Source organism: Pongo abelii, chromosome 8, assembly GCF_028885655.2.
Source record: "Pongo abelii isolate AG06213 chromosome 8, NHGRI_mPonAbe1-v2.0_pri, whole genome shotgun sequence".
NCBI classification, from domain to species: domain Eukaryota; kingdom Metazoa; phylum Chordata; class Mammalia; order Primates; family Hominidae; genus Pongo; species Pongo abelii.
The window spans coordinates 7,823,822-7,838,833 of record NC_071993.2 but is presented as its reverse complement, the minus strand read 5'-3'; the positions used below and the strand labels follow the sequence as shown (position 1 = coordinate 7,838,833).

The window sequence follows — 15,012 nt, the reverse complement described above, 5'->3', positions numbered from 1 at the left end:
TAATTTAAAGAACTCTGACTTATAAATAAAGTTGGTTATTGACTTAGAACTGATATTTCACTGACAAGTCTGTGAGTGAGGTCTGAGATATCTTCAGAAAGAAAGTTTCCTTTTAGAACTCTGAACTACTGCACTGCATATCTTTGATGCTAAACAAAATAATTTTTTATCTCCAGTACAGTCAGTTTTAGTATTTCTGGGGGAGCTTGGGAGTAATAGATCACTTAGAGAGTTTAATGAAAGTTTAGACTCTTCAAAACATTGCACATAATTGCCAAATTTTATTTGTTCTCTTGGGGAGTTTATAGGCCCCCTAAGCCCATGGACTTGTTAGAGAATATGTGTCTAGGAAGGTTTTCTGGAAAAACCATTTAGGTCCTTATTTGAGAGAATTCTCATTTCAGTAAATCAAGCCTTTCTCTTCTTTTTTTTTTTTTTTCTGATCCTGACAATGCTAACCTAGAAACTGTTACTTGCTAACTGTTACTAACGTAAACTAAGGGGAAAAAAGGGAAAAAGGACTCTTACTTGGCACTGAGGAACGTGTCAGTCTGACTAAATTAGCAGATTGAGTTTTAACAAAAAACTCTATAAGATTTTCTCTGACTCTATCAGCATAAGGCAATAGAAAATCCAGTATTTCCTTGACAACTTGCTTATCCTTCCCTTATTAATTTCTTTTTTTTTTTTTGCATGGACCATGCATGAAACTTACCTTATTACTTTCATAGTGCTATCAAATGCAGATCCTGTTTCATGTTTTCATCTCAGGGAAACACAAAACAACTGATTACTGTTGAGGCTGTGTTGAGTTCCATCTCGATACCTTTGGTTCGCAGGTTGTGTCCATTCATCAAAAACTAACTTCTCACCTTCTGTACTGTAGACCCCGTTTCATCTTCTGTACTGAGGTAGAACTTAGGAGCAAATCCACATGAAAAGCCTTTCTGTTTGATTGCAAAGCAACGTGTATTTCTTTTAGAAGAGGAAATCTACCAGCTGGGCATGGTGGCTCATGCCTGTAATTCCAGCACTTTGGGAGGCTGAGGCGGACGGATCACCTGAGGTCAGGAGTTCGAGACCAGCCCGGCCAACATGGAGAAACCCCGTCTCCACTAAAAATACAAAAATTAGCTGGGCACGGTGGCAAATGCCTGAAGTCGCAGCTCGGGAGACTGAGGCAGGAGAATCGCTTGAACCTGGGAGGCAGAGGTTGCAGTGAGCCGAGATTGTGCTACTTACTCCGGCCTGGGTGATAGCCAGACTCCGTCTCAAAAAAAAAAAAGGGAATCTGTCTCCTAATTTTTTTTTCTTCTTTTCTTCACCATGTCCTCATTTAAAAAAAAAAAAAAAAAAAAAATCTCTGTATATGCTTGTGTCATCACTTGAACTTTGCAAATGGTTATTTTTATCATTTCTGGCACCTTAAGTTTTCATGTCATTGATAATATTTGAAATTTATGCGTGTATCAAGCAGATTTTTAACATCCAATAAATTGTTCCTAAATAGCTTCAGCTTTTTAGCTATTTGCCCTGTAAGCCCAAATGTCTGGCTCCCTTCTTATTCTCCAGATTTATGGTACTTATCAGAAAAATGTAATTGACCATAGACCATTAAACATGATAATGAAAAATCCAACCTAGGTTATACTTTATCTGGGAACTTAATTCCTTTAAATATGATAATTATTTGTTGTTAAGGGAAGCAGTAAAAAAATGTTAAAATCTCAGTTCTAGGGTTAGAGTCATCATCATTGTCATCATCATTATTGTCATCATCATCATGTTATATTTTGCAAGGAAGAGGATTAACTGTCAAATTTTTATTTTATTTTATTTTATTTTTTTTATTTATTTTCAAGACAGAGTCTCACTCTGTCACCCAGGCTGGAGTGCAATGGCGCGATCTCAGCTCACTGCAACCTCTGCCTCCAGGTTCAAGAAATTCTTCTGCTTCAGCCTCCCAAGTAGCTGGGATTACAGGTGTGTGCCACCATGCCCAGCTAATTTTTATATTTTTAGTAGAGATAGGGTTTCACCATGTTGGTCAGGCTGGTCTCAAACTCCTGACCTCAGGTGATCCACCTGCCTTGGCCTCCCAAAGTGCTGGGATTACAGATGTGAGCACTGCGCCCGACCCAACTCTCAAATTTTAAACAAAAGATTAAATAATAATTAGAGTTGAAAATTATTGAGCTCTCACTCATATTAAATTCCAGGTCTAGTCACTTTATATGAAATAACTCATTTATATTTCCCAACAACACAATCATACAGACATTACTATTATTTCCACTGGGAGATAATAAGGCACAGAGAGGAAACTGAAGGACAGAGAGGTTAAATCAATTGTTGAAAGTGAGATTTGAACTTGGGGAGTGTAGGTCCACAGCCCATATTCTTAGCCTCTGTGTTCCCAGGTTGTATCCGCTTTTGTGATAGAAAATATCTTTCATTAATTAAGTTTTCCTCTTTCCCTTTTTGTTTGATATGAAAGAAGAAAATAAATTTAAAGTTGGACTCTTTTTATAATCTAGACCAGTGTAACTATCACAGCCAACCTAGACAAACATGTTTGAGTATCTGTAATGCTTACAAAATGATATTTCCTATAAAAAAAAAGAAAACCCCAAATGGACAATGGCACAAACATGGTAGAAGTTAACGTTTCACTCTAAAAACCCCAAATGGGTATTTTTGATCAGGGAACTCTTTCTAAGTGGTGATTTGTGAACCCAGGGTCCTTCCAGCTAGTGGCTCTACTGCCCTCAAGTGGCATCTCCAGTTGCCATGTCTGTGTGCATTGGGCAGGCAAAAGGAGCTTGGCTGATTGTGTGTCGGGGATAGCAGTCTGGACCATCACTTCTGTTTGCTTTCATGGGCTGGAACTCCATGCATAGCCACAGCTAACCATAAGGGAGCTAGGAAATTGGCTATTTATCCAGGAAGCAGAGGAGATACTGAACAGCTAGCAGGTCTCTGCCACAATATCTATTGATAATGTATGTCAGATGTCACAGAAGAAAATATGGTAGTTCTTAATGAGAATGCCATAGATTATTCTTAAAATTCATAGATGTATACAAATGTTAACGATCTTAATGGTATTTTAGGGATATGGAAAAGGCAAATTTGTATCCATAAGTATGGTGTCATTTTTTTGTCTTTTAGGAATGTGTGTTTTTAACCTTCTTTTAAATTATTTTAATTTGTAGGGCCCTTTAAAAGGACGCAGAGTTGAAGGAATTCAATATGAAGACATTTCTAAACTTGCCTGAGTTTGAAAATTTGTTAACAATACATTAAAATCTTAAAGCATCAAATTGGTGTTCGCCAAGGCATTATGAGACTCTACTGTGTTAGGGTATTCTTTTGTATAAAAGAAACAGGTTTTTGAAAATATTACTTTATAGTTGTTCAGCTAAACTTTGAGAACAATTTAATTATGTCTCATGAAGTATCAAAACTATGTAATTTTGTCTTTGTTATTTTTGTTTCCTTTGTAATTTACTTGATGAATTTATATCTTCATTAAAGAATGTTATTATAAAGTGTTTTATATATGACAATTTAGAGTGATTTAATTGGAGGAAATCCTTCATACACTCTATATTTTCAGTAGTAGAGTAGTAAAGTTGAACTATAAGTGTGACTACATTTTAAATGTCAAACTATAAATATAGAAGCAGCTTTATTGTGGTAATAATTCATATACCATACAGATCACTCATTTAAAATATACATACAATTCAGTGGTTTTTAGTATTTTTGCAGAATTGTGCAGCCATCACCACTGTCTGATTTTAAAACACTTTCATACCCCAAAATGCAACCCTGTAATAGTCAATCGCTATTTTTCCCCTCTGCCCTAGCCCTAAACAGCCACTAATGTACTTTCCGTCTCTATGGATTTGCCATTTCTGGACATTTCTTATAAATGGAATCATATAATATGTGATCTTTTATGACTGGCTTCTTACACTTAGCATCATGTTTTCAAGGTTTATCCATGTGGTAGCATGTAGGCATGCTTCATTTGTTTTTATGACTGCTTAATATTCCACTGTGTGGATGTACCATATTTTGTTTGTCCATTCGTCACTTGATAAACATTTAGATTGTTTCTACTTTTTGGCTATTGTGAATAATGCTGCCATGGTCACCCATTTACAGGATTTTATGTGAACAGAAGCTTTCGCTTCTGCCAAACTCTTCCAGAGCAGCTATACCATTTTACAGTCCTACCAGCAATGTTGAACTACACAGTTTTATTTGTTTTTAATTTTTTTACTTTTAGAGACATGGTCTCACTACGTTGCCCAGGCTGCTCTCAAACTCCTGGGCTCAAGTGATCCTCCTGCCTCAGCCTCCCAAAGTGTTAGGATTGCAGATGTGAGCCACGGCACCCTGCCTAACTATACAGTTTGAAATAAGTAGGGCAGTATATTATTAGGGAATGCAAAAGACAGGAAACCCACACTTGCCTGTGCCAAAGGAAAAACGAAGGGATATTTATAGTGCACATGACTGAAGGGAGCAGACGCTAGCTTCCAGGGCAGTGGGACCGCGTGTGAACAGCCTTCGCAGGGCTTTCGCTCTGTCTCTGGCTCCTGTGCTGGCTCTCTACGTTTACATTCTTGGGCACTCTAGGTTTACATCTTACCCTTCAGCAGCACCAGGAAGAGAGATGATCTATCTTTTCTTTTTCTTTCTTTTTTTTTTTTTTTGAGATAGAGTCTCACTCTGTTACCCAGGCTGGAGTACAGTAGCGCGATCTCAGCTCACTGCAACCTCCACCTCCCGGGTCCAAGCCATTCTCCTGCCTCAGCCTCCTGAGTAGCTGGAACTACAGGCATACGCCACCACACCCAGCTAATTTTTGTAATTTTAGTAGAGACGAGGTTTCACCATGTTGGCCAGGATGGTCTCGAGCTCTTGACCTTGTGATCTGCCCGCCTTGGCCTCCCGAAGTGCTGGGATTACAGGTATGAGCCACCGTGCCCAGCCTCTTTTTTTTTTTTTTTTTTTTTCTTTTGAGATAGGGTCTTGCTCTGTCACCCAGCCTGGAGTGCAGTGGCACAATCATGGCTCACTGCAGCCTCGTCCTCCTGGTCTTAGGTCATTGATTCTCCCACCTCAGCCTCCCGAGTAGCTGGGACTACAGGCATGAACTACCATGCCTGGCTAATTTTTTTGATTTTTAGTAGAGATGAGGTCTCTTGAGCTCAAACTCCTGAGTCTCAAACTCTTGAGCTCAAGCAGTCCTCCTGCCTCGGCCTCCTAAAATGTTGTGATTACAGGTGTGAGCTACCACGCCTTGCCTGAGTTGATCTTCTACAAGAGTTCAAACAAAAAACAGACCATACCGGGATGATCACTTCAAACATGAGGATGGGAATATGCTGACGTCAGACACAGGTACGTTGCCAACCCCTGGGATATCTCTCTTTAACTGAGAGTCAGGGAGGGCTGATAGCTTCTATTTTCAGAAGGTGGGAGAACATACGCTGTTAGCAGAAATGTAAGGCGCAGTAAAGAAATATTAATAGGATGATGTCAGTAGCTTTACAGAAAATGTTCTTCAGGGATGAATTAAGGTTTTTCCAAAGTAACTTGACAGCACATTATGGAAAGCAACTGGGTTTTGGGTGTGGGCAGTCTTTAGATCAAATTCTGGCAGTTCTGTTCATTAGCTTTGTAATATTAGAATGTTAATGTTCTTGAATTGCGATGTTTTTAATGTATAAATTGTCAAAATGTTTTTCAGCAGGGTTGATGTGAGACCTACAGAGAATACATATAAAGCATCAGACATGAAGTCCAGCACATAGTAGGTATTGAATAAATGGCAGTGAGTGGTCATGTCCAGAAATGGAGCCAAGAAGTTGAGCCTGGACTGCTAAGAATCTGGTCTGAAGAATTTCGAAAAGGAGAATGGTTCTCCCTGATAACAAATAGTGATGAGTAAAACCTGACAAATTACATATGCCTCCCCCAAATATGTAAGTTTGGAATCAACTCGGTGGTTTTCTTCAGAGAAAAAATGTTTCATGTCTGCCTCCCACATTTAATTCTCCAACGTCTTCCTGAAATTATTTCAGAATGAAATGAAGTAGCATACTTGAGGTTAAATTCAATAAAAAATATCTGAAGCATAAAAATACAATTATAGACTTGACAGTAGTTTTTTCTCTCTGAGTTTGTAGAGCTTGATAGAGTTTATGCTAAGCAAAATGACTGCAGATAACTAACAACAGGTCTCATATTAGACTTTTATTTTTGAAGCATCATAAGCTATTTTTCTTTTTCTCAAACATAGAGTTTACTTTTTAGAGCAGTCTCTGTGGGTTTTGACAAATGTATGACATATATCTGCCACTGTAGTATCACACAGAAGAGTTTCACTGCCCTAGAAGTTTCCTGCGTTCTGCCTGTTCCCTGTCTCTCCCCAAATCCCTGCTGACCACTGATCTTTTTACTGTCTCCCTAGTTTTGTCTCCATCGAAGCTCATATAGTTGGAGTCATACAGAGTGTAGCTTTTTCAGATTTGCTTCTTTCACCTAGTAGAACATATGCATGTAAGGTTCCTCCATGTTGTTTTAGTTAGGTTTTTGTGGCTCGATAGTGTTTAGCACTGAATAATATTCTGTTGTCTGAGCACCACAGTTTATGCACTCACCTACTGAAGGATATCTTGGTTGCTTACAAGGTTTGGAAATTATGAATAAAGCTGCTACAAACATCTGTGTGTAGGTTCTTTGTGGATAGACGTTTTTAACTTATTTATGTAAAGACCAAAGAGCACAATTGCTGGATCATATGCCAGGAGTCTTCTGAGAAACTACCAAACTGTCTTCCAGAGTGACTGTACCATTTTGTATTCAAACAAGCAATGAATGAGAGTCCCTGTTGCTCCGCATCTCCACCAGCATTTGATGTTGTCAGTGTTGGATTTTGGCCGTCCTAATAGGTGTACAATGGGATCTTGTCGTTGCTTTAATTTGCATTTCTTTGATGAAGTATGATGTGGAGCATCTTTTCATGTGCTTATTTGCCACCTGTATATCTTCTTTGGTGAGATGTCTTTCAGGTTTTTTGCCCATTATTTAATTGGGGTTATTCATTTTCTTATTGTTGAATTTTAAGAGTTCTTTGTATATTTCAGTTGTGTTCTTTATCAAATATGTCTTTTGCAAATATTTTCTGTCAGTCAGTGGCTTGTCTTCTCATTTTGTTTTAAGCTATTCTTTTTTAACAGCTGACTTGAGGTCGTATCAAATTGTTGGTTTTGTTGTCCTGAGAGACCAAATTCCCTATTTTCTTCATTAGAATCTCATTAAATCTCATTTGCTGATTTTTCCTTTGTCTTCTGGCATCTACCTCTAACTGCCTCTCAGTTTCAGTTTTTTCTGACATGATTGCATCAGATTCATTCAGCCAGCATTTATGGAGTGCCTTCAGTAGGTAAGCCATTGTATTAGGTACTGGAGATACGAGTGAGAAGCAGGTAGAGACCCAAGGTATGTGTTATAGGAATTGACAGACAGTGTTCAATGATAATCAAATGAAATGATAGGCCAGTAAGAGAAACTTGATCATGTATGGCAGCTACTTGAAAATCTGCCCTGACTGCTGGGCCTGAGAAACTGTTCACTGATACCAGTATACACCTCAGTTCCTACTTGGGTAAGATGGAATCACAGGATTAGAATATGATCAGCCTTTTTTTTTTTTTTTTTTTTTTGAGACAGCGTCCCACTCTGTTGACCAGGCTGGAGTGCAGTGGCGCAATCTTGGCCCACTGCAACCTCTGTCTCCTGGGTTTAAGCGATTCTCCTGCCTCAGTGTCCTGAGTAGCTGGGATTACAGGTGCATGCTACCACGCCCAGCTAATTTTTGTATTTTTAGTAGAGACATGGTTTCGCCATGTTGGTCAGGCTGGTCTCGATCTCCTGACCTCAGGTGATCTGCCTGCCTCGGCCTCCCAAAGTGCTGGGATTACAGACGTGAGCCACCACGCCCAGCCAGAATATGATCAGCCTTGATTATAAGTTAGTCCTTAGATTGACTGCAGTGACCCTAGAAATGTTAATTAGATAACTGAATAATTATGCCACTTAAGGGAGCCATCCTGGGGGTTTTTGTTTTCTCTTCTGTGGTTATTTTGGGAAAAGTTAGCAAGAAGTAGACTCAGCCAGTGTGAAAGAGTTAAGAAAAATAACACTAAGTTCTTATAGCATACAAGCATCTCTATGTACCTAGATGGCCAGGTAATTTTTACTTTGCTTTTTACTGGGCCTTTGGAGTCACTTCTATCTCCTTCAATTGGGATAAGGCTAAAGAGAAGATGCCACTTGATGGTAGCAAGTGATCCTTTAAAGCTGCAGTTTCTTTTGATAGAACTCTATTACCGCATATAAATGTACACTCCAAGATTTTCATTATTACTTTTAAGACCACTGTACACACATAAAATACTGGTAGAAGTTTTAAATTCAAGATTTTAACCAAATAACGGAGTTAATGCTAAAATCTCACTTTTGAAGTTTATGTTGAATATTAGCATTCTAATATTTAATATTTTTCTATTTTTGAAATAGGAAATGGAAAAGATGCAGTAGATTTTTCAAAAGTGTACCATAGGTGAGCACTTCTTATAGAAGAAGAAAACTAGGAGGTAGTGCTTTTTACCTCCTCAGCGCTAAAGTTATCTTTATTTTTATTTATTTTTATAAAGAGATGGGAGTCTCACTATGTTGCCTAGGCTGGTCTTGAACTCCTGGCCTCCAGTGATGCTCCTGCCTTGGCCTCCCAAAGTGCTGGGATTATAGGCATGAGGCACCACGCCCGGCCAGTAATCTTTAGCTTTTAGAAACAATCACATTTCCTTAAGATTTTGCAATTAGGTTTAGAGGTGCTCACTTGCTTTTTCAAATATGGGTTGGATATGTCCAAAAAAAGAGTTTTGCCTCTAAAATGAAAAATGATTTTTACCAGATTATGGAAAGGAAGATTCATAAAAATGTGCCTTTAAAAGGCTTTTTTAAAGTGCAAGTTCACCAATTTGACTTTTGAAAATACGTTCATTTTAGGAGTTGATTTTTTAAGGAAAGTTGTAAACACAGCAAAGCACAGAATTACAGTGGTTCAGACTTGCATCTTAGCACCAAAATCCACTATACAAATGCAGACAGCATAAAGTAACCTAGTTTCGCTTTAAATTTGTTGCTTATTTTGTTCTGCCTTAAATGTCATCGGCCTTTTGTTAGAACATAATTTACTACTTTATTTGGAAATAAAGTCTAATATAAGATTTAGCATGTAAGTGGTATTACTCAGAAATGGTTTAAATGCAAATGAAATAACAGTTCTACCAGAAGTACTAAAAAAGATGCTGTGTTCAAGGTATATTAAATTTGTGTGAAACTTGATTCACAGACACAGAGGGCTTCCAGAGAATTTGGAACTATGATTCAGAATTCATTTAGCAACATTAACAGTGTGTATAATTAGCCATCTGAGGTAACATCCTGAGCGACTTTAAATATGTGCAGAATTTGGGAGCAACAAAAACTCCAGTGGGGCTGGGCATGGTGGCTCACGCCTGTAATCCCAGCTACTTGGGAGGCTGAGGCAGGAGGATCACTTGAACCCAGGAGGTGGAGGTTGCAGTGAGCAGAGATTGCGCCCCTGTGCTACAGCCTGGGCAACAAAGCGAGACTCCATCTTAGGGGGAAAAAAAAAAAAAAAAAGTAAAGCAAATCACCCTCCCTTATGTGCGTGGGCCTCGTCTAATCAGTCGAAGGCCTGAATAGAACAAAAATGCTGACATCCCCAAGTCAGAGAGGATCCTCTAGTGTACGGCCTTCGAACTTCATCTGTAGCATCAGCTCGTCCTGCCTGATGGCTTTGGAACTGGAACACTGGCTCCTGCCTGGGTCTCCTGTACCATCAGCCTACTCTGCCGATTTTGGATTTACAAGTCTCCATAATCGCATGAGCCAGTCCTTATTGTAAATCTCCTATGGGTTCTGTTTTTCTGGAGAATTATGGCTAATCCAGGCCTCATAAACTCAAAAGGGACCCAGGGACCAACACTATGAAGAGAATCTTGGCTAAAAATACTGGGCTATCACAGGCACCATAGCAAGGCTATCCTTGTTTTAGTATAAATCTCTACAGAGGGTAACAGGGCTTTAGTATAAATCTCTACAAAGCACCTAAGATCAAGGTATTGATCCCCCATTCGTATTCTATGCTCACCATATAACCCTCTCATAATCGTACTTCCCATGTCACTAGCAGTGTAAAAATGGACGCTATCTGCAAGGTTGGGGACCTGAGACTGAACAGCAGTGAAATGATCAGCTGGGCATGGTGGCTCACACCTGTAGTCCCAGCACTTTGGAAGGCCGAGGCAGGAGAATCACTTGAGCCCAGGAGTTTGAGACCAGCCTGGGCAACATAGTGAGACCTTGTCTCTGCAAAAAATAAAAATGAGCTAGGCATGGTGACATGCACCTGTAGTCCCAGCTGCTAGGGAGGTTGAAGTGAGAGGATTGCTTGTGCCCAGGTTGAGGCTGCAGTGAGCCATGATCACGCCACTGCGCTCCAACCTGGGCAACAGAGAGAGACCTTGTCTGAAGAAAAAGAAAGAAAAGATATTAATAAATGATCACAGTAAACACCAAATTTAAGGCTCTGTCCAGATGCTGGCTTGGCTCGGCACCACCTTGATCCACACACTTCGGCATCTAAAAATGCAACAAAATCCTAAAAGCTCATTTGTAAAGTGTTTATTTTCTTCAGTTGTGTTTACAGGCTTTATAAACCACCCTGATATCTGGTTCATTTTAATTATTCAAACCGAAGAATATCTGCAAAAGTGACAGGGGAAAGATGTATATTAATATACATAATTTCCCAAACTATAAACCTTTAAGGCCGTTTGAGAAAGCTGTAGAGCTGAGGCATGAAGTAATCCTTGTAGTGCCCGTCGATGAATCCTTTTCCACTGTTGTGCACAAACCAGCAGGTAACGTCCGTTCCAAACACTAGATCCGTTCTGTAGTCTTTCTGTAAGCCCCTGTAAGGAAGCAAGGCACGTGGTTAGGGGGAGACTGAGGGACGGCTGGCCGGGCACCTCTAGACACAAGACCCCCTCTTTTCCTTGCTGTTCTTCGTGTTCCTTCTGTCACCACATCTGCCGCCTCCCCACCTATCGCTGCTCCCCAAGTCATGTGAAAAAGAAACACCAAGTCTGGGGCTTGGTGTTGGATGGACAGAGAATCAGTGGAGCTTCCTTAGAGAACTCAAAGAACCCTTAGAGTTGACCCAAGGGAAACAGTAGCCAATGGAAAGAAGGCAGGAACGAGACTCCACAGTGTTGAGGCTGACCTCACAGGTCACTTAAAGAATGAGTCAGCAGCCAGGCATGGTGGCTCACGCCTGTAATCTCAGCGCTTTGAGAGGCTGAGGTGGGCGGATCACTTGAGGCCAGGAGTTCAAGACCAGCCTGGCCAACATGGTGAAACCCTGTCTCTACCAAAGATTAAAAGAAAAATTACCTGGGCGTGGTGGTGTACGCCTGTAGTCCCAGCTACTCGGGAGGCTGAGGCAAGAGAATTGCTTGAACCCGGGAGGTGGAGGTTGCAGTGAGCCAAGATCACGTCACTGCACTCCAGCCTGGGCGACAGAGCAAGACTCTATCATTGAAAAAAATAAAAATAAAAAAACAATGCATTGGCGGCACCTCTTAACTGCACTTTCTCTGTGTTTAAGGGTGATACCTGCTGTTTCTGAGCAGATTCATGTCCTCCACTTGAAGGGCAAAGTAGCCAACAATTTGTTAAGGATCTGGTACGTTGCGTGAATGAGACTTAAAAGTATCAGTGTGCCCAGCCCATGGAACAGCTCAGTTTCAGTTATGAACCACGAGGTGCTTGCACTGGACCAAATGGAGGCCCAGCATTTACTTTTTGTCATTATAGTAAATATATATATGTATACATACATTTATTTATATATGTATATATAAATATATATACATATTTTATGAGATGGAGTCAGGCTGGAGTGCAGTGGTGCTATCTCCGCTCACTGCAACCTCTGCCTCCCGGGTTCAAGCGATTCTCCTACCTCAGCCTCCCGAGTAGCTGGGATTACAGGCGCCTGCCACCACACCCAGCTAGTTTTTGTATTTTTAGTAGAGATGGGGGGGTTTCAACATGTTGGCAAGATGGTCTTGAACTCCTGACCTCAGGTGATCCACCCGCCCGGGCCTTGCAAAGTGCTGGGATTACAGGCGTGAGCCACTGCGCCTGGCCTATTTATATATTATGTATTTATTTATGACACAGGTCTCACTGTGTTACCCAGGCTGGAGTGCAGAGGCACAATCATAACTCACTTCAGCCTCGAACTCCTGGGCTCAATGGATCCTCCCACCTCAGCCTCCTGAGTAGCTGGGGCTATAGGCAGAATCTACTACACCTGGCTAATTATTTTTATATTTATTTTTATTTTTGTAGAGATGGAGTCTTACTATGTTTCCCAGGCTGGTCTTGAACTCTTGGTCTCAAGTGATCCTCCCACACTGGCCTCTCAAAGCATTGGGATTACAGGCATGAGCCACCATGGCTGGCAGTAAATGCCCTTCTACCGACCTCAGATAACTTAATATTAGCATTATTAATTTGTGCTCACCATTGCTTTCGTGACACATGCTCACTGATTCCTGTCGGTACCTCGTTCCTCCCAGAAACTGATACTAATTGAATGGTGTATTCACTAAGAATCCATTGTTTCAGTTCACAAATCTACTTTCGTGGCAATACTTCCGACTACAATTTTATGGTTATCATTGTAATGTTATGGTTTAATTAAGTATGTCAAAGCCAGTGACATTTGTGTGCGTGAAGAATGCTTTCTAATCAAGCAAAGTTGGCTGCTTTGTAAAAACTCTAAAAAGGGGTAAGCTGCTTTAAAACGGTATCAAATTTGGTATGGGTGAGACAACTGTAAAGAACTGGGAAAAAATATCAAGATTTGTAGGACTTTTACACTCAGAATGCGTTACGAGCGCCTAAGTTCTCACTTCAGATGAAGCATATGGGGGTGGTTTGTGTAAGAAAAGCTACAAAAAAAGCAGTCAGAGATCCGTGTGCAAAAGGAAAACTCTAGCTTGATATAAAAATCTACATTCATTCTGCAGCACTATGGTAACAGGTGTTTTATGATTCTCTCCTTTGATCAACGTGTCCGGTTATCCAACTTGTGAAGCTCTTGTGAGGGCTTCTAAAGTATGAAGATGAGAACAACAGGTTAGTTAATCTTGGCATTGCATGACCCTAGATACCCAGTCATTATTTGCATTTAAGGTGGGATATCAGAAGTGTCCTTATGCGAATGCTGTGTGCGTCTATTCCTAATGAACTGCTTAGTGTGATGTAGGTAGTGCCTATGACACTTTTTCTTTGCTCCTCTATTTTGCTGTGTGGGTCTAATTCTAATACAAGGCCTTTTCGTCACTGTCCTTACGCCCGAGGCCTACCTGGTGACGATCAGCTTCTGCCCCTTCACTTCCATGCTAGCCTCTGGCTTCTCGGGGTTCTTTCCCGGTCTCTCATTGAAGATGTGTATCTTTGGCTCCTGCATGAACTGGCCTAGTGAAACAGAATCAGACATTGATTGACATGTAATCATAGTTAAATAAAAAGACAGGCTCGTTATTGGCTCCATGCTACCTTTCGTTCCTCCCTCCAGGATTTCTAGGTTGGAAAGACAAGCTGAGAGGAAAAAGGAATGGTGACGGGAGGGAGGGTCCTTCCTGGGAGCACATTTGTGCTGCTCACCATCTTTTTTTTATTTTTATTTTTATTTTATTTGAGGCAGGATCTCCCTCTGTTGCCCAGGCTGGAGTGCAGTGGTGCTATCTCGGCTCACTGCAACCTCCACCTCCTGGGCTCAAATGTCCTTCCCACCTCAGCCTCCCAAGTAGCTGGGACCACAGGCACGAGCAACTACACCTGGCTAATTTTTTGTAGAGACAGGGTTTCACCATGTTGCACAGGTTGATCTTGAACTCCTGGACTCAAGCGATCGGCCCACCTCAGCCTCCCAAAGTGCTGGGATTACAGGTGTGAGCCACTACTCACAGCCTTTTTTTTTTTAAATTTAAGAGATGGGGCTGGGCGCGGTGGCTCACACCTGTAATCCCAGCACTTTGGGAGGCCGAGGTGGGTGGATCACCTGAGGTTGGGAGTTCGAGACCAGCCTGACCAACATGGAGAAACCCCGTCTCTACTAAAAATACAAAATTAGCCAGGCGTGGTGGTGCATGCCTGTAATCCCAGCTACTCGGGAGGCTGAAGGAAGAGAATCGCATGAACCGGGGAGGCGGAGGTTGTGGTGAGCCGAGATTGTGCCATTGCACTCCAGCCTGGGCAACAAGAGAGAAACTCCATCTCTTAAATTAATTAATTAATTAATTTAAGAGATGGAGTCTCCCTCTATCACCCAGGCTGGAGCACAGTGGCACAGTCACAGCTCACTGTAGCCTCCAATTCCTGGGCTCAAGCGATTCCACCTCAGCTTCCTGAGTAGCTGTGACTCCAGGCAGGATCCACCATACCCTGCTAATTATTTTTATTTTCTAATGTTTTGGTAGAGATGGGGTGCCCAGGCTGGTCTTGAACTTCACAAGCAAATCCACCTGCCCAGGCCTTCTAAAGTGCTGGGATTACAGGCACAAGCCACCATGCCTGGAGCTCATGGTCATTTTATACATGAGGTTGGTCTAGTGGATTGTAAGTAAATGGAGCACCCTGATGGCAGGAGAGTGAGGTGAGCACCTGAGAGCATAGTTCAGATCACAGGAAGAAGGTTTGTTTGTGATGTCACAGGCTTTATATTTGAGCCCTTCTTAAAATACTAGGGACAGTTGTCCAGGGTGTTCTGCTTGTTATCACAGAAGTCCTAAATGGGTTCACCTTGCTTCAGTTAGAAAAAAA

General features: G+C 41.2%; 2 protein-coding genes across 6 annotated transcripts in view; one reads left to right on the top strand and one right to left on the bottom strand.

Annotated features, from left to right (window-relative positions):
* Positions 1–7,355, top strand: part of KIN (Kin17 DNA and RNA binding protein) — a 35,964-nt gene extending 28,609 nt beyond the window's left edge. The window contains exons 13-14 of one of the 5 annotated variants that reach the window (XR_655831.4): positions 5,301–5,418; positions 5,771–7,355. Coding sequence is in view for 3 of the 5 variants with exons in the window: in XM_054521899.2 (XP_054377874.1) it covers positions 983–1,222 (240 nt within the window). In the remaining 2 variants the exon portion in view is untranslated. The other 4 variants (XR_002916551.3, XM_002820510.5, XM_054521899.2 and 1 more) reach the window with 4 other exon arrangements.
* Positions 7,356–10,780: 3,425 nt separating this feature from the next.
* The window catches only part of ITIH2 (inter-alpha-trypsin inhibitor heavy chain 2), a 50,230-nt gene continuing 45,998 nt past the window's right edge, over positions 10,781–15,012 (bottom strand). The window contains exons 21-22 of the mRNA XM_024253623.2: positions 13,554–13,665; positions 10,781–11,087 (exon numbers count right to left, since the gene is read on the bottom strand). Coding sequence (XP_024109391.2) covers positions 10,940–11,087; positions 13,554–13,665 — 260 coding nt within the window. The 3' untranslated portion in view covers positions 10,781–10,939. The remainder of the gene's footprint in view (positions 11,088–13,553; positions 13,666–15,012) is intronic.